Source organism: Plecotus auritus (assembly GCF_963455305.1).
Source record: "Plecotus auritus genome assembly, chromosome: 3".
Lineage (NCBI taxonomy): Eukaryota > Metazoa > Chordata > Mammalia > Chiroptera > Vespertilionidae > Plecotus > Plecotus auritus.
In genome coordinates, this window is record NC_137772.1 from 111,030,336 (window position 1) to 111,050,535 (window position 20,200).

General features: G+C 42.9%; 1 protein-coding gene across 4 annotated transcripts in view; it reads left to right on the forward strand.

The window, feature by feature from the left end:
* Positions 1 to 20,200, forward strand: part of ALG5 (ALG5 dolichyl-phosphate beta-glucosyltransferase) — a 91,835-nt gene that overhangs the window by 878 nt on the left and 70,757 nt on the right. For 2 of the 4 annotated variants that reach the window (XM_080661876.1, XM_080661879.1), the window contains exons 1-5: positions 74 to 270; positions 4,225 to 4,396; positions 7,102 to 7,148; positions 8,598 to 8,666; positions 16,730 to 16,822. In XM_080661876.1, coding sequence (XP_080518002.1) covers positions 193 to 270; positions 4,225 to 4,396; positions 7,102 to 7,148; positions 8,598 to 8,666; positions 16,730 to 16,822 — 459 coding nt within the window. In that variant the 5' untranslated portion in view covers positions 74 to 192. Of the gene's footprint in view, positions 1 to 71; positions 271 to 2,692; positions 2,730 to 4,224; positions 4,397 to 7,101; positions 7,149 to 8,597; positions 8,667 to 16,729; positions 16,823 to 20,200 lie in introns of those variants that run through there. The other 2 variants (XM_080661878.1, XM_080661877.1) reach the window with 2 other exon arrangements.

A 20,200-nucleotide genomic window follows, 5' to 3' on the forward strand; every position in this document is an offset into this window, starting at 1 on the left:
GGCAACCCTACGTTGAAACAAGGCGCCTGGCACACAACTATTACGTTTTCTTCGCCTCGCCGCGCGAGGGCGCTGTGGGCGGCAGGTGCCCGGCGCCGCGGCCTCTCTGCGGGCGGGAGGCGGGGCTGTGCCTCCGGCTTCCGCGTGCGTGTGTGGGTGCCGGAGAGTGCGGCTGCAGTCGGTGTTTGGAGAATGGCTTCACTCTCGCTGCAGCTGGTGGTGCTCGGCGTGGCGCTCGGCGTGGCGCTGGCGGCCGCAGCCCTAATACTGGTGAGAAGAGGGGTTGGGGACTAACGTGGGCCTGGGTTCATTGCTCTTCTGCAGACAAGGCCCAGGCATTCTCTCCTCGCTGCCGGCTCTTCTGTATCCTCTTTCATCACGCTTATCCCCAACCTTTATCCCAGAATTCCTCTTCTGAATTTCACGTCCCCTTTCTTCCTTGTTTATTTTTACTTTGGAGCTCTATGTCCCTACGTACTCAGAGCCTTATACATTTGTTCACTTGGAGACGTGCCCACCCACTCCTCACTAGCCCCCTTGTCCCCGGACCCTTTGTCCATCCCGACCTCTCCAAGACCCTCCTGGGACTGTATCCTCTCCATCTTGCCCCGCCGGGGAGGTCTTAAGCCCCTAGGTGAGTGCTCTCTAGTCTCCTTTTTCCTTATGTGGTTAAGCAAATAGCGGTCACAGAGCACTAACAGGAGCCATCTATTACAGATTGAAATTAGTGGATCAAAAAGACCCACTAGGAACACAGGAACACCAAGATAGGCAAGGCCTGATGTTAACATCTGTTTGGGAATCGTTGTCCCAGAATTAAACACCCTAAATTTGCTGCCTCGAAATGATGCAGTACAGTAAGATTCAAACTCACATATATATATATTTTTGCCATTATTTTGGAAACAGATTGTAAATACTTGCTGATCCATAAGTAGTAGAAAGTATGCCAAGTAAACTTTCTCCCATATGATTTGGAATGAGCCTGCTCTCTAGTTAGTTAATGGAGAGGTTTCAGCTTCCTTGACATTCAGATTAGCAGCCAGGAAGGTCTCTGTCATCTTGCCAGAAAGTCTGTAAACTCACAGCTTAGAAACAGTTTAGCTAGAGCAGTGGTCGGCAAACTGCGGCTCGCGAGCCACATGCGGTTCTTTGGCCCCTTGAGTGTGGCTCTTCCATAAAATACCACGGCCTGGGCAAGTCTATTTTGAAGAAGTGGCGTTAGAAGAAGTTTAAGTTTAAAAAAGTTGGCTCTCAAAAGAAATTTCAATCGTTGTACTGTTGATTGGGGTGATTTGTGTCTGAGTGAGAGAGGAGTCCTCGCCTTTTCTTAGTGATATATGGAGATTTCGGATTTTTTTCAGGGTTTTGAGCAGGTCAGGTTGTGGGCAGGTTAGGGTTTGACGAAAATCCTAAATTGATCTGCCTCATACTGAATCTGTTACAGATTTACATGTGTACATTACGAGTTTGTACTAGAACTAGTTGACCCCACAGCTTGAAGTGATTGTAAGAGCTACCATTTATTGAATACTTACAACATATTGTAAGTATTCAATAAATTTGATCTTAGAACAACACTGACAAATACTAGCTTTATTTGACTGGTGAAGAAACTGAGGTTAAAGAGCGCATATGCACAAATGTCACACTGCTCCTGGAACTTAGTTTTTTAAAATGCCAGACAGAGCGTGTAATTATTACCAAAAACCCCCATAAATCTTGTTTTATCTATCTATATATAGCTAAGTGACCAACCATATGTCCGCCCAACCGACAGCCGATACATATGACGCCCACTGGCAATTGAAAAGTAAATGTTGACTTGCACATGCGCGATACCTATAAAGCTCTTTCTTCTAATTAATTTCCTTTCAATGTGCATGAATCCATGCACTGGGCCACTAATGTTATATTTATCTCCATTCTCCATACATACTTTCTCCCCACCCACTTCCTTCTGGATTATTTTGAAGCAAATCCAAGACATAATATTTTACCTGTAAAGCCTTAGCATTTATCTAAAAAGATAGGACCCCTTTGAAAATATAATGGCAGTAGGATTCTCACAAATTATTTTTTACATTAACCATTATTTAGTGGTTTTAAATACCCTATCAGTTCCAATGCTTGATGTATGTCTTAGAATAGTCAGTTTTTTCCAGTCACATTCACACATACTTAGCACTTCATTGATATGTCTGAAGTCTTTTGATCTATAACAATTTCTCTTCCCTTTTTTCCCCCTTTAATAAGTGGTCATTTTTTCTGTAGAATTTTTCACAGTTTGCATTTTACTGACTGAACTCATTTTGGTGCCTTTTAATATCTAGCTCTGTCTCCTGAATTTCTTGTAAACTAGTAGTTACATCTAGAGACTTATGAAATGTTTGTTTGACTTTTTTAATCAAGAAAAGTGTGTGAGTGATGCTGAATACTTCCTCTTCTATAACATCAAGAGATTTATAATGCGTGATTTCTGTGGTGTTAAGATGTTGTTAGTCTGACCCACCAGTTATAAAATTTGTCACTTACCTAAAGGTTTTAGCATTGATGATCACTACCTAAATATATTATCTCACTGGGAATATACCTAAATTCATTATTTCACTGGCAAAAGTAGAATATTCTAATTTATCATTCCTTCGTATATTACCTAGAAACCAATAATGAAAAATAATTTAATCCTCAGCTACCAGTTAACCTGAAATACTGTTCATATATACAAGGTAAGATAAAAAGCAAGTTTTCAAAATAATGTCATAGTTCCCTGGCATCTTAACAAAGATGACCAATTAATTTTTTATTTTTAGTGTTATGAATCCATGATTTAAAATATTTTTTATTTGTTTCAATGGATTTACAGCAATTTGATGCTCAAATACTCCCATCATAAGGCAATGAGAGCCCCTCAAGTTGGCTACTTTGACCTTTTTTGCATCGTCCTCATTATCATTGATGTGCTATTCCACCATTGCCCATTTCCTGCCCCAACTTGAACCAGACATTCCTCTTAGGACACTGGTTGCTTCTAGTGGGAGATGGAATTTACAAAATACAATCTGGATACCAGAGGTGCAGAGCAATAACTTGAACCCACTAGTCTGGATACTGTCCATGCTTACACCAATCACAAGCATATGCAATTTCAGTGTGTACCCAATGGAACATTATAAATGATTGTCAAATTACAAATGAGTAATATATAGATTGATTGTTTAGAAACAGAAGGTGTGCCAATAGAAGTAGTATTCCAAAGAATAGCTATTTCAAAGCTAGCTCCTAATCATATGTGTAAGGGAGCTATCTACACTAATAAAAGAGAAAGATGGAAATTGACCATACTTTTGCGACGCCCACCAGCCAGTCAGGAGTGAGTATGCAAATTAACCCAACAAAAATGGTGGGTTAATTTGTATACACAGGCACCGAGTGGCCGGGGCGGGATGCTTGCATCGTCACCATGGCAATGACACAGGCGTTCCACACTGCCCCAGCTGCTCCAGGCCTCTGGGCAGCATGGGAAGGTGGAAACGCAGCTCCGGCCGGAGCGAAGCGGTGCCAGCAGCCTGTGGAAGGAAGGCCCATTCTTGCACGAGTCTTCATGCATCGGGCTATAATATTAATAGTGCATGGCACCTACCAATATTTGATACATATTCTACAAGTTTGATACTTTACTCCAGAAAATACTGTATTTTGAATTGAAATATGGGGGTAAGTGCCAAGAATTCTTAAGCATTATTAGTCCCCACTATGGGGATTGGGAGAATCTTTTCTTCATACCCTGGGTCAATCTGGTCCTGGATGGGAGGTCTGCCTTCATCCCACATGTTCCAGTTGTTATATGAACTTGTCCTCTGTCACACATAGGCTCCAAGTAGGGATGGAACCTCACTATATGTGTGTCCAGGATTGGGGGTTTGGCACATCTAAGAATGGATTGTACTTCTGTAATTTGTTCCCTATTAGATCTAGGATGACAGAACCCTAGGGAATGACAAGTGGGAAGAGACAGTCTCTCTTAAGACATTAATACATTACATTGTTCTTAAGACTGCTTTGAATTTTGGAGTCACCTCCATACCATTGTTAATGGACTGAAAACTGAGAATAAATATTCCCACCGAGGGGGGGGAAATTACATAAATGATACAGCGTTTGAACATAACAAATGTAATAAAGGTGAACCTAACAATTTCTTTTTAACATATCTGCTTTTAGATTTCCTTTGTTGCATTTGTAACTGCTACAGAAATGCCACCTCTTCATAGACATGAAGAAGAGAAGTTCTTCTTAAATGCTAGAGGACAGAAGGAAACTCTACCCAGCATAAGGGACTCACCTACTAAACAGCTTTCTATTGTTGTGCCTTCATACAATGAAGAAAAGCGGTGTAAGCCCTTTTTGATTTTCTGGTAAGGGATGATTTGGGAAGAAAGGGAAATTTATAGTATTGCATTTTACTGCCTTTCCCAGAACATTAGTAGATATGGGCTGTGGTGAGTATCTAATTAGTTGGTAGTTGCAGCTCAGAAGAGGAAAAGAGAATATTAGCTATGAGGCTATGAGCAGCAGCATAAAATAGTGAGACTGAAGTGGACTTGAGGAGTAATGAGCAAGATGTGAACAGCGGACAGGTGTTCCAAATGTAAATGGTTAGTGCAGGAAGGACCCAGAGTAGCTTCTTAGATTATATGGATTTTTTCCAAAAGTAAGCTCTGAGTGTGTTAGAACTTGATAAATCATTTTGCTAGAGTTACTTCTCACCAACACCAGTGAGGTGTTCCCAGACCACCCCCTGAGTCAGTGGAGAAGGACTATTCCCCACCTTGATCTTTGTCTTCTCATATACACTGAGTGGCCAGATTATTATGATCTCTGAACGCATAATAATCTGGCCACTCAGTGTATATCCTATATAATCCTATATAATAAAAGGCTAATATGCGAATTGTCCCCTCGACCAGCAGGCAGTCCGGCCAACCGCCCATGTCCCCTCCCCCTGGCCAGGCTGGCTACACCCAACCCATGCACGAATTCATGCACCGGGCCTCTAATATATATATTTACACTGAGTGGCCAGATTATTTGTGTTCAGAGATCAGTGTAAATGAATTTGTACAAGAGACCATGATTGCAGTGTGAAAAGCCAATTTATTAAAGCATGCACCTTTATTGAAAAAGCAAAGCAAGCAAACCTATACATCTGGCTCATGAAGCACAGACGGGCTCTCAACTAATCTGAAGAGCAGTTTGGATGGGGGTCCGAGGTATTATATACCCTCCTTTCTATAAGTTTCAAAATTCCTTTACTGAATATTTTGATACAGATTAATTTGCAAGATTCCCCCCCTTTTTTTAATTGATTTCAGAGAGGAAGGGAGAGGGATATAGAGAGAGAAACATCAATGATGAGAGAGAATCATTGATCCACTGCCTCCTGCATGCCCCCTACTGGAGATCAAGCCCACAACCTGGGCATCTGCCCTTGACTGAAAATGAACCCAGGACCCTTCAGTCCACAGGCCAACCACTCTATCCACTGAGCCAAACCAGCTAGGGTTCAAGGTCCCTTTTTTGTACTTTGGTGTGGCCCTCCCAGAAATCATGAAAAACACCTGGCAACTTTACCTTGCCAAGCCTTGAGACTGCTGGCTTCTCTGCTTAGGGAGTAAAAGTACCCTTTTTTCCTATCCCCTTTTTCCCTCCTTTTCTGAATTCTCTCATTGAGGTTTTTAACCATTTGCTCTCAAGTGTCCTTGGCTGGGGAAGATAAAGGTTTGTTAGTTACAAGCTGGCTGCAGATTGCCCACACTGTTTGGCCTTGATTTAACTTTCCTATCTCAGTTTCCCTATTCCTTCTGCCCTGGAATCCTGTAACAACTAGAGGCCCGGTGCACGAAATTCGTGCACTGGGATGGGGGGGTGTCCCTCAGCCCAACCTGCACCCTCTCCAATCTGGGACCCCTCAGCGGATGTCCAACTGCCTGTTTAGGCCCGATTCCACAATCAGTCAGACATCCCTTTCACAATCCAGGACTGCTAGCTCCCAGCTGCTCGCCTGCCTGCCTGATTGCCCCTAACCACTTCTGCCTGCCAGCCTGATCACCTCCTAATCACTCCCCTGCCAGCCTGATTGACGCCTAACTGCTCCCCTGCCAGCCCAATTGTCCCCAACTGCCCTCCTCTGAGAACCCAGTCACCCCCAAATGCACTCCCCTGCATATTCCCTCTTTATTAGATAGGGCTTTTTCTTTAACATATTGGACAGCCCTAACTGGTTTGGCTCAGTGGATGGAGCATTGGCCTGCAGACTCAAGGGTCCCAGGTTTGATTCCAGTCAAGGGCATGTACCTTGGTTGGGGGCACATACCCAGTGGGGAGTGTGCAGGAGGCAGATGATTGATGTTTCTCTCTCATAGATGTTTCTAGCTCTCTATCCCTTTCCCTTCCTCTCTGTAAAAAATCAATAAAATATATTTTTTAAAAAAAGAAACATTTAAGATTCCTCCATATCTGCCTGGCTGGTGTGACTCAGTGGTTGAGACCCCAGGCTGCCGCAGCTGGGAGGGAATCGCACCGTGGGGGTGTGGCACCCCTGCCAGGCTGATACCCTAGCCCAGGATGCTGGCGCTGGCAGGGGATCGCACAATGGGGGTGTGGCAAGACCCCAGCCCAGGCTGCTGGCGCTGGCAGGGGATCGCACCATGGGGGTGTGGCGCCCCTGCCAGGCTGAGACCCCAGCCCAGGCTGCTGGCGCTGGCAGGGGATTGTGCCGTGGGGGAGCGGAGAGACCCCAGCCCAGGCTGCCGGCGCTGGCAGGGGATTGTGCTGTGGGGAGTGAATTTGCTTTTGTTTTTTATAAAGGGTCAGGAGGGCCTCTGTGCAGCATTCTGCCAGGCCACTTACTCTGCAGGCTGTTAGCAGCAGCCCTCCCTGAGACTGGGGGAATCCGGCAGGCCTGAGAGGACTGGGTGCCGCCATCTTGTGGCTATGGGGGTGGCCATTTTGTTGTGGAGTGATGGCTAATTTGCATATTACTCTTTTATTATATAGGATTTCAAAAGCAATTTTTAATGTACCTTTTTTTTTTTTAAGTGCCTATAATGATGGATGAAGCTCTGGGCTATCTAGAAGAGAGACAGGTATCATGTTTTCTCTTTTAATATAATGTCTCCAATTAAAACTATACCAGGTTACCAACTTGTGGATCCCAGGTGAGATCCACTGTGAAAGGCAATGTTGGTTCTGCTTGGGCCATCATTATCACTGGCCCCTGTTCTCAGCTTGTTGCTAGACAACCCCAGCACGTAGGTCACTACTTCCAGAGGCAGGTAGGCGACCTGAAAGCAAGCTGCAAAGCTGACATTTCCCTTATGTACCCACCTACCTATGTTTATCTTCTCTTGCCTGATTTTTTACATAAAATTGAGTGATAGAGTATCTGCAGACTTTGTATGATAGCACAATGCTGCTTTCACTTCTGTGATGTTTTAATAAATTAATTTGAAAGACACAATTAAGGTGAAATTATTTTGTATTTCTTTATTATTCTTAAGAGTCCCCCCTCATTTATTTTCCTCTTTTTTCCTGCTAAAGAAAAGAAAGGTAATATGTGCCACTGTTTTATAGCATCAGCTACTGTTGCAATCTCCTTGAAGAGTTTAAGAAAATAAGTAAGCTTTGTGGCTGAATTTTTTTAAAGAAAATTCCTTGTTTTGATTTACTTTAGGTTTTTGTGTGTGTGTGTGGAAAGGGAAGATAGAAGAGTCATCAAAAGAGAGGAGCTCGTATTATCTACTCTATAATACGAGATCCTCGCTTTTGATTACTCTTAAATTTAATTTAAAAGAGAAAGATAATTGAGGTCTTATTGTAGGTGAGGCTACTATCTCTTCTATTACATGTAATCTTTTTTTTTAAATATATATTTTTTTAAAATATATTTTATTGATATTTCACAGAGAGGAAGGGAGAGGGATAGAGAGCCAGAAACATCGATGAGAGAGAAACATCGATCAGCTGCCTCCTGCACACCTCCCACTGGGGATGTGCCCGCAACCAAGGTACATGCCCTTGACCGGAATCGAACCTGGGACCTTTCAGTCCGCAGGCCGACGCTCTATCCACTGAGCCAAACCGGTTTCGGCTATTACATGTAATCTTTACACCAGCCACATAGACTAGTTTTTTGTTGTTGTTGCTTTTAATGAGAAAATGGGCCAAAAATGTTAACTTGCCTAAGGTTGTAAGGCTAAGAAGTGCATCCAGATTGGAATCTACACTCTCTGACTTCAAACCTCTTGGGCTTTTTTCTCATACACCTTGTAGCATCTTACAGATGTACTCAGCACCACAAGAACCTGGCTCCTTCACTGACGTGTGACAGGAAGAGCAGGATGCTCACAGAGACTTAGTATCCAACCTCTACTCCTACCGAGGGTCTCTCCTGTTTGTTCTGGCCTTTTTATTTTATGTGGTTTATTCACTACTTTATATACATGTTAACACTACAACAATTATTTTTAAAATTTTTTTAGAGTTCTTTATGGCAGTTATGCCAAATTGTGGTATGTTATTTTTGCTTCTTACAGAAACAAGATCCTACTTTTACTTATGAGGTGATAGTAGTTGATGATGGCAGCAAAGACCAGACTTCGAAGGTAAGTAAACTTGCTTTTAGAATTGCCAGTAGCTAGAAAATATGGAATAATTTAGCAGGTGTAAAATCTTAGTTTTGCTCATCAGAGAACCCTCAAGTTTTGCTAAATACTTTCCATTTCTATAGTATGGGTAGTAGAAGAAGCAGAGATTTTATTTATTTATTTTTTATTTTATTTTTTATTTTTTTTAAATAAATCTTTATTCAGATTATTACAATTATTTCTCCTTTTTCCCCCCATAGCTCCCCTCCACCCAGTTCCCACCCCACCTTCTGCCCTTACCTCCCCCACACTGTCCTCATCCATAGGTGTATGATTTTTGTCCAGTCTCTTCATGAACCCCCCACCCCCTTTTCCCCTGAGAATTATCAGTCCACTCCCTTTCTATGCCCCTGATTCTATTATATTCACTAGATTATTCTGTTCCTCAGGTTTTTAATTCACTTGATTTTTAGGTTCAGTTGTTGATAGATATGTATTTGTTGTTCATAATTTTTCTCTTTACTTTTTTCTTCTTCCTCTTCTTTAAGAATACCTTTCAGCATTTCATATAATACTGGTTTGGTGGTGATGAACTCCTTCAGCTTTTTCTTATCTGTGAAGTTCTTTATCTGCCCTTCAATTCTGAATGATAGCTTTGCTGGGTAGAGTAATCTTGGTTGTAGGTTCTTGCTATTCATCACATTGAAAATTTCTTGCCACTCCCGTCTGGCCTGCATAGTTTCTGTTGAGACATCAGCTGACAGTCGTATGGGTGTTCCCTTATAGGTAACTAACTGTTTTTCTCTTGCTGCTTTTTTTTTTTTTTTTTTTAATTTAAAAAATATTTTTATTGATTTCATAGAGGATGAGAGAGGGAGAGAGAAATAGAAACATCAATGATGAGAGAGACTCATTGATTAGCTGCCTCCTGCACACCCCCTCCTAGGGATCCAGCCCACAATCCATACCCTAACTGAGAATCCAACTATGACCTCCTGGTTCATAAGTCAACACTCAACCACTGAACCATCCTAGCTGGGCTAAATAATTTTCTTACTTATATGTTTTCATTGATTTTATTTTTTTATTATTTTTTTTCTTTTATTTTTTTTATTTATTTTTTTAATTTAATAAATTTTTATTGTTCAGATTATTACAATTGTTCCTCTTTTTTCCCCCCATAGCTGCCCTCCACTGGGTTCCCACCCCACCCTCTGCCCTTACCTCCCCCCCACTGTCCTCATCCATAGGTGTATGATTTTTGTCCATTCTCTTCCTGAACCCCCCATACCCCTTTCCCCCTGAGAATTATCAGTCCACTCCCTTTCTATGCCCCTGATTCTATTATATTCACCAGATTATTCTGCTCCTCAGGTTTTTAATTCACTTTTTTTAGGTTCGCTTGTTGATAGATATGTATTTGTTGTTCATAATTTTTCTCTTTACTTTTTTCTTCTTCCTCTTCTTTAAGAATACCTTTCAGCATTTCATATAATACTGGTTTGGTGGTGATGAACTCCTTCAGCTTTTTCTTATCTGTGAAGCTCTTTATCTGCCCTTCAATTCTGAATGATAGCTTTGCTGGGTAGAGTAATCTTGGTTGTAGGTTCTTGCTATTCATCACATTGAAAATTTCTTGCCACTCCCATCTGGCCTGCATAGTTTCTGTTGATAAGTCAGCTGACAGTCGTATGGGTGCTCCCTTGTAGGTAATTAACTGTTTTTCTCTTGCTGCTTTTAATATTCTCTCTTTGTCTTTTGCTCTTGGCATTTTAATTATGATGTGTCTTGGTGTGGTCCTCTTTGGATTCCTTTTGTTTGGGGTTCTGTGGGCTTCCTGGACTTGTAAGTCTATTTCTTTCACCAGGTGGGGGAAGTTTTCAGTCATTATTTCTTCAAATAGGTTTTCAGTATCTTGCTCTCTCTCTTCTTCTGGCACCCCCATAATTCTGATGTTGGTACGCTTGAAGTTGTCCCAGAGTCTTCTTACATTATCTTCAACTTTTTGGATTTTTTTTTTTGCTTTTTGCTTTTTCGGTTGAGTGTTTTTTGCTTCTTTGTATTTCAATTCTTTGACTTGATTCTTGTGTTCCTCTATTCTGTTTCTGGGTCTCTGTATAATATTTTTTATTTCAGTCAGTGTATGTTTAATTTCTAGTTGGTCCTTTTTCATATCTTCGAGGGTCTCGTTATATTTATCGGCCTTTTCTAGGATATTCTTAAAAAGCCTTATAACCGTGGTTTTGAATTCTATATCCAGTCGTTTGTTTTCCTCCATTTCTTTCGTTTGTGATCTGATTCTTTGACCCCGCATTTTCACTGATTCCCTGAGTTGGTAAGGTAGATATTTGTGCTAGGTTTCCAATATGGCCCAGTGGGTCTGCTTCCCCAGTTAACCTGAGGTGGACACTCTTGGTGCACCCCTTTGTGGACTGTGTGTATAGCCTTGTTGTAATTAAGTCTTGATTGTTGTTGGTATCACTGGGAAGAATTGACTTCCAGGCCAGTTGGCTGTAAGGATCAGCTGTGTCTATGCTGGGAGAAGTTCGGTGCTGGAGACAGCCTTATAGGATTAGACTTGCCAAATTGCAATAGCCTCTGTGCTCAGCTTGGATGGGGTGGAGTCTCAGTTTTGGCTTCCCGTCAGCCTTGCCCTTGCACGCACGTGCACACCTTCAGACCTCTGCCTTCCTGGCTCCCGAGTCTCCGCCCGAGAGTCCAGACTCCCCCCACAAGAGCGTGGGTCCCCAGGGGCTCGCCTGGAACTGGGGTTCAGTGCAGTCAGAACTGGGGCTCAGTACAGTCAGGAGCCTCTGACTCCCTTCCACTAGGGAAAGCCTGTGGCAACCTCCGCAGCCTTTGTGCACACTGGCACGCGCGCGCCTTCAGACCTCCGCCTTCCCTGGCTTTCGAGTCTCCGCCCGAGAGTCCAGACTCCCCCCACAAGAGCGTGGGTCCCCAGGGGCTCGCCTGGAACCAGGGTTCAGTGCAGTCAGAACTGGGGCCCAGTGCAGTCAGGAGCCTCCGACTCCCTTCCACTAGGGAAAGCCTGTGACAACCTCCGCAGCCTTTGTGCGCACTGGAACGTGCGCGCTTTCAGTCCTCTGCCTTCCCTGGCTCCCCAGTCTCCGCCCGAGAGTCCAGACTCCCCCCGTAAGAGCGTGGGTCCCCAGGGGCTCGCCCGGAACTGGGGTTCAGTGCAGTCAGAACCGGGGTTCAGTGCGTCGGGGGCTTCCCCCTTTCGCCAGAGAAAGTCAGCCAGGCTCTCAGCCACCCTTCCTCTCTGCGCGCACAAAGACCCTTTGCCGTACCTCCAATTCTCTGTGAGCTTTTCTCCTTTCTTCTAGTTGTAGAATTTTCACTCAGCCAGCTTTCCTGTGGTTCTGGATGGTGTCCGTTCTGTCTTTTAGTTGTAGTTTTGAAATTGTTGTGCGAGGCAGCAGTTTAGGTGCTTACCTATGCCGCCATCTTGGTTTCTCTCTCCAGAGATTTTATTTATGTATATCTACTATTCCACTATTTCATAAAACCAGGGAAGCTTTGAAGATCACCAAATGGGAGAGAACATGCACAACAATGGTTCACCTTGGCCTCTGGGGAACCCTCTTTGCCTGTCAATTTATGGTGCCTCTTTTCTTAAGCATGATTCTGTTCTTTATGCCGCACCTTGCCTGACAGATTCTAATGCAGTCATTTAAATAGGAAGATGCCTTCATATCCCCACTGGGTATCAGATATGTCCTTTGTCATACCCCTATCTAGATTTACCCATAGGAGGTAACAGTGTCTTTGAGTATTATCCCCTCTCATTCCTCCATTCTTAGACCTGTAGCTGCCAGGCCCAGGTCCACCTAGTTTTGCAGTAGGACATTTATTAAATCTTGCCAGTGATCCTGATAAATTACTCTTCAAATATCTAAGTGTTTTTATTATTAACTAGAGGCCTGGTGCACAAAAATTCGTGCACTCGGTACATGGGGCGGCGGGGGGGTCCCTCAGCCCGGCTTGTGCCCTCTCACAGTCCGGGACCCCTCGGTCCCTAGACCTGGCCTGAGATCAGGGCCTATCGGGGCTTTCCTTCCCTGGGCTGTGGGCACCTGGCCCCACCCCCGCAGCTGCCACTGCTTGCCATCTGTGCAGCGCTGCCCCCCTTCCCCTGCCACCAGTGGCCTCCCTCTGCAGGCAACAGGCTGGGTGCAATGGCTTGGCTGACCTGGGCCTCCCTCTTTCTTTGCTGGGGAGGGGGGCCAGCCCTGCGAAGGGCCATTGGCCTACCTGATTGCCCCTAACCACTCGCCTATCTACTTAATCACCCCTAACCGCTGGTCTGCCTACCTCATCATCCCTAACCACTCTGCCTCCCTGATTGCCCCTAACTGCTTGCTTGGAGGCAGGGCCAGCCGGGCAAGGGGCCATCTGCCTACCTGATCACCCCTAACTGCTGGTCTGCCTACCTGATCACCCCTAACCCCTCTGCCTGCCTGCCTGATTGCCCCTATCTGCTTGCTTGCAGGCGGGGGCAGCCCTGCTAGGGGTTGTCTGCCTACCTGATCTCCCCTAACCGCTTGCCTGCCTAACTGATCACTCTTAACCGCTGGTCTGCCTACCTGATCACTCCTAACCCCTGGTCTGCCTACCTGATCACCCCTAACCACTCTGCCTGCCTGCCTGATTGCCCCTAACTGTTTGCTTGGGGGCAGGGCCAGCCCTATGAGGGGCCGTCTGCCTACCTGATCTCCCCTAACCACTCTGCCTATCTGATTACCCCTAACTGCTGGTCTGCCTATCTGATTTCCCCTAACCCCTCTGCCTGCCTGCCTGATTGCCCCTAACCACTTGTTTGTGGGTGGGAGCAGCCCTGCTAGGGGTTGTCTGCCTACTTGATCACCCCTAACCACTGGCCTGCCTACCTAATCTCCCCTAACCACTTGCCTGCCTACCTGATCACCCCTAACTGCTGGTCTGCCTACCTGATCACCCCTAACCCCTCTGCCTGCCTGCCTGATTGCCCCTTACCTCTTGCTTGGGGGTGGGACCAGCACTGACTTCCGGTTGTTCAGCCTCCAGTCATTACTGGTCGTTTCGACCCAGGTTTTTTATATATTAGGATGCTTCACATTTTTTCTTTGATATTTCTATTTTTATAATAAAAGATTCATTTATAGTATTAATAATATTCTTGTTACATAGCAACATAATGTACCTTATAATAAGTACACAGGGAAACACCTGTTTACTTGATTATTCATCAGTAATGATTTTTTGTTAAATACCAAGTATACAAATACCAAATATACATGAAGTTCTAGATGCTGGAGGAACCATACAAATACATGAGTCCACTTCTTTGTGCAAGAAGTCTTCAGGACAGTTGTGCAATATGCCCATAAATTCTGTAATGCAGGTAAAAAGTGCTGAAAATAAAATATTGTAAAGAATTTGAGAGAAAGAGAAGTGACTTTTGAATTGAACTTTTAAGGATGATTATGACTAAGAACATGGAGGATAGTATTTTCAGATTGAAAATATAGTGTAAACAAAGGCATAGAGGCCAGACAGTATTATGGGATCTGCTTGAGGAAGGTTAGGTGCTGCACTTTGAATAACGGATGTGAAATGAAAAACATAAACACAGACTATTCCAGAAATTTGTTAATTATATGAAAGGAGGGGCTTAGAACATAAACATCGATCACTTGCTGAGATGACAGAAGCAGCAGCAGTCCAGCTGAGGGAAAGCAGCTTTTCAATTCTTATATCCTTCCTCATCACAAAATTACCACAGCTCCAAATATCGCATGTCCTAAGCAGTAAGAGATAGCCAGGACATTAAGATTTATTATCTTTGAGTGCCTCTCTCCTTTTTAATTGGAAATAGAAAGCTTTACCAGAATCCTTATAGAGAGCAGACCTCCAGTAGACGTCATAAGCCAGAAGTTGGTGACATGACCACCCATACCTGCAAGGAGGACTGGGAAAATACTTGGCAAAGCAGATTTAGACCAATCATAATTCATTGTCTAGTCCTGTACACACTGTCACTATGTAAGATTGGAGCCATAATAGTAAGGAAGAAGGAGGCATTGTTTGTTGGGTAGGTAGCTAACAGTGTCTACCACAATGTTGTAATAGGAGTATGTACAAAGGACTGTTGCTGCATTTGTTCATTGAGATTAATCAATTCTAGACTATGTGTCAGGCACTAGAAATAGTAAGGTTAGCCTTTAAGTAGCCCACTGCATGGTGGGCAAGGTCTGCAGTTACATTATGTGATGAGTAAAGTAACAGTTAAATGAGAAAATGCCTTTTGAACCTATTATTAGAATTACTTACCTTTTTCCTGGAGGGCAAGGTGAGGATGATCATAGAAACTAGGAAAAAGACATGGTGTTTGAGCTGCATCTTAAGCTGGCCCAATAGGAGGGCAAAAGCCAGATTAAAATAACTTCACAACTGCCTATGGAAATGAGTGCCAAGAGGAGAGGGTACTGTTGATTAGGAGGTTAAATGGAAAGATGAGAATATTAAGAGATTTAATGTGGAAAAGCAAAGGATATGAGCTGTGCTACAATGGTTTGAAGACTAAACATGAGGAAGAGATGTAGATAGCAATATATAGATTTATATATATTATACATGTAGGTCACAATTTTAAGACTTTGATTACAAATAAAAAAATACTGACAGTTTCTTGAGATAATAGTGAAATCAAAGGAAAATATTTAGTATGCTGGAGTCTTAAGCATGTTTAAGGCTGTGGCGCCAACAGAGAGGAGGAGATTGAAGATCCAGAAGAGGATAAGTTATGGTATGGATATCTGCTGAGAAAGAGAAATTCAAATGAAATTTGAGGGAAATGGTCCAGAATACAAACAACCTCTCTAGGGACTGAGATTGCTTGCTGACAAATAAACAAGTCATTGAGCAGTATTGCAGGCTTAGGTCACAAGTGTTTATGTTAGCAAATAGATTTTGTTTTTTTCTGGAAGCTCAGTAGCTTAGGTAGAGAAGGTGAGATAATAAGGGGACAGCAGCTGCCTGTGCTACTGGTTCCTCGCAGGGAAGTGAAGTCTAACTTCAGCCTAGTAGGTCAATTCCTGGTGTCGTATTTTGACACTAGGAATTCAACAACTCCCCTGGGCGACCAAAATGCATGGTGGGCATAATCAAGTCACAGGAAGAGGGCAACTGAAATAGCAGTGTTTAACCATTTGCCTGCCATAAGCATCTATAGACCAACTTTAAAATCATTTTTCGTGAGAATTTTCAACTGAAAATATTCAAGAATACCCAAATTGTAATATATTTATTTTTATAATATTCATTGCAAATTGATTTTTTAAATTAAATTCAAAATATTGTAGCCTGTGGGGATAGTTTCCGTTTTTGGACACGTGGCAATTAACTGATTAAGCCAAAATAAGAAACTCACTTTATATTACTACTAGAGGCCCGGTGCACGAAATTCATGCACTGATGGGGTGGGGGGGTCCCTCAGCCCAGCCTGCACCCTCTCCAATCTGGGACCCCTCGGGGAACATCCCTCTCACAATCCGGGACTGCTGGCTCACAACCGCTCGCCTGCCTGCCTGATTGTCCCTAACCACTTTTGCCTGCCAGCCTGATCAACCCCTAACCACTCCCCTGCCAGCCTGATCAACACCTAACTGCTCCCCTGCCGGCCCGATTGCCCCCGACTACCCTCCCCTGTTGGCCCAGTTGCCCCCCAGCTGCTCTCCCCTGCCAGCCTGGTCGCCCCTAACTTCCCTCCCCTGCCGGCCTGGTCACCCCTAACTGCTCTCTCTTGCCGGCCTGGTTGCCCCTAACTGCCCTCCCCTGCAGGCCTGGTCACCCCCAACTGCCCTCCCCTGCCGGCCCAATCACCCCCAACTGCCCTCCCCAGCTGGCCTGGTCACCCCTAACTGCCCTCACCTGCTGGCCATCATGTGGTGGCCATCTTGTGACCACATGGGGGTGACCATCTTGTTCAAGGGTGTGACAGTCAATGTGCATATTACCTCTTTATTATATAGGATTTTGTAATCCAAGTTAATTTTTCTCACTTTTATGTAATTTGACAGGTAGCTTTTAAATATTGCCAGAAATATGGAAGTGACAAAATACGGGTGATAACGCTGGTGAAGAATCGTGGGAAAGGTGGAGCTATTAAAATGGTAATACATAATTTCAACATTTTTATCTAAAATATGAAGATATTTTCGCCTTGGCCAGTGTGTTCGGTGATTAGATCATGGGCCCAATTCCCATTCAAGGACACAAATTGCAGGTTCGATCCCCAACCCTGGTTGGGGCATGTGCTGGAGGCAACCAATTGATGTGTCTCTCTCATGTTGATGTGTGTATGTGTCGCTCTCTCTCTTTGTACCTCTCCCCTTTTCTCCTTCCCTCCCTTCCATTCTCTAAAAATCAGTGGAGTTAGGGAGTGTGACATCTGGCTTGCAAGTGGGAACCTCTGTGTCACACAACGACTAATGAGTGAGTTAAAAATGGGTGATGTTGAAAAGGACAAGAAGATTTTTCAGAAGTGTGCCCAGTGCTCTACTGTGGAAAGGGAGGCAAACACAAGGCTGGGCCAAATCTCCACGGTCTATTTGGGCAAAAGACAGGTCAGGCCCCTGGATTTTCTTACACAGAAAGAAAGAACAAAGGTCTCACCTGGGGAGAGGCTACACTGATGGAGTATTTGGAGAATCCCAAGAAGTACATCCCTGGAATAAAAATTATTTTTGTTGACATTAAGAAATGTGCAGAAAGGGCAGACTTGATAGCTTATCTCAAAAAAGCTACTAATGAGTAATAGTTGGCTACTGCCTTATTTATTACAAATGTCTCTTGATTTTTTTTTTATGTGTACCATATTTAAATTGATCTCATACACCAAAATTCAGATCATGAATGGGTAATAGAGTATTTCTTTTGGGCAGTCGTGATTTATTTAAGATTGGCTTGTGTTTAAATGAATATGGTCAACTTTTTGAGCTTTGATGGTAAATTTGGTTCAGCAAGCGCTATCACTGCCCTCTTCTAAAAATAGGATTGGACTTGATTCATAATGTTTAAGTTTTCACAGAGGTGGTGAGTGCCATTTCAAAACCTATAGGAGATTGGCTTATATTTAGATTTACATAATTGGTTGTATTAATATGTTTAAATTCTGAGGAAATCCTTTCACTGTCTCTTAGACCTGCAAGACTTGCCTGTGTTTCAAGCTGTGTTCATTAGTCTGTTAAAAGGCAAGCGCTGAGGATAAACTGGTAGTGACTATTTTATCTTTTTGATCCCCACTATGCCAATTTAATAAAATTCCCTGTATCTAAACTATTGCCTTTTACTGAAGGAAATACATTTTAGTGTGGTTTATGTAGAATATCAAATAAAGAGTATTTAACACTTCTGAAAAAAGATCAGTGGAAAAAATATCCTTGGCTGAAGATTTAAAAAATAAATAAAATATAAAGATATTTTGAATAACCTCTTTTGCAGACTGTAGCACATGTGAATTCTACAGCTAGCTAGTTGAATACCAGGGTTTCAAATTAGTGGGAAATTATTTTTAGTAATAACTTTATATGTATAGGTATATTTGATCAAATCTGAAAATATTTGATATCTATAACATACTGGGTGATTCAGAAAAATATGTTTATCTTAATCAAAGTTTAAAATGTTACAATTTTTCTATCTCTTGTCTTTGGTAGAGTCATTGGATAATAAGATTACATGGTTTATTTTTTTGTTTGTTTATTTTGCAGTTTGCAAAGTGCTCTTGTGTATTAAATTTTACCTATATGAAGGCACTGTGTTAAGTAGGGTGCCATGAACTAAGACCAATCTGATATAGTCTATCCTGATGAAATTGATAGTGTAATAGAAAGGCTGATTGTACTTATGAGAGCAAAACAAATGAAGTGCTATAGAAATTCCAAGAAAGAAGAGATTACTTTCACCTGAAGCATATCAGATAGGACTCAAGATACAGTAACAAAAAAGCCAAAAGTCAGTTATGAGAAAAAAGTTTCAAATAATAATGCCCTAAATGACTTGGAGTTTTATTTATTTATTTAGCACCTCCCCCAACCCTTCATAAAAGCAGTCTATATATATATATATATAGACAGTCCAAGGCTTGTTCAACAACTCCACGGTACCATCAGAAATCCAGCTCCTATCTTTCACTCTCTTTTCTTCATACACACGAGATGATTCCTGGAGCACTATTAATTACATCTACATTCCAGATAGGAGGAAGGACAAAGGGCAGAAGATGCTTGCCAACTGGTTTTCTCCCTTTTAAGGAGCATTCCCAGACGCTCCACCCAATGACTTACTTAAATTTCACTAGCCAGAACATTATTACAGGGCCACCTCTATTTCCAAGGAAGACTAAAAAATGTTTTTACTAACATATTCATTCTTCACAAAATCAAGGTTCCATTAGTAATGAAAAAGGAAAGAAAATATATTGGGATAAATCAATAACAGTCTCAGGCACATGAGGAAAATAGCAGACTTCACAAAGAAGATGTTGGCTGATACCAGACCTCTAATGATGGTGAATTCTGTGAGGAGCCAATGGCTGCCTAGGAGGTGGAGCTTTTGATGCTGACAGGCATAGAAACTGACCAGTCAGAACAAAATCTGGGTGAACTGTGAGGAGCCAATGGCTGCCTAGGAGGCGGAGCTATTGACGCTGCCTGGCATAGAAACCGACCAATCAGAACCAAATTGGCTGGCAGGGGAGGGCAGTTGGGGGTGATCGGGCCGGCAGGGGAGCAGTTAGGTGTTAAATCAAGCTGGCAGGTGAGCGGTTAGGAGCCAGCAGTCCCGGATTGTGAGAGGGATGTCTGACTGCCTGTTTACGGGCCTAAACCGGCAGTCGGACATCCCTGAGGGGTCCCAGATTGGAGAGGGTGCAGGCTGGGCTGAGGGACACTCCCCCACCCCCACCCCCAGTGCATGAATTTCGTGCACCAGGGAGAGAGGATATGAATGAATCATCCACAAACATCAGATGATAGTCGAAGCCATTAAATTGGCAAGGGAGAGGGAATAAAGAAGGGTCAGGAAGTAAGCCTTGGGAAATGAGCCACATAAGGAGGAAGAAAAATCAGTAGTCCGAAAGGATTGGAAGTGACTGAATGGCAATGAAGGCCATCAACAGCAGAAGGAAGAGTAGCAAGCATTAAAGAACTCCCCTTTACAAAATTGATGAGGCAGCGTTAACATGTTAGAGAGCCAAGGACAATTTTCCATTAATGACCTCCAGTTTACCTTTATCATGTATCATTGAAATAGTCCTTTATTATTTGTTTTTACATATTATACTTATAGCTACAGATTTTGTACCTTGTAATGTTTTTTCTAAAACTTCATATATGTTGTTCAGGTGTTAAATATAACATTTTTGTTTCTTTTTTTACCCATATACTAATGAATATGATAAACATTACAGACACTAATTAGTGGACCTACTCCATAGAATAAATGATCAAATTTCTATCTACATTTGTGTATATTTTATCTGCACACTT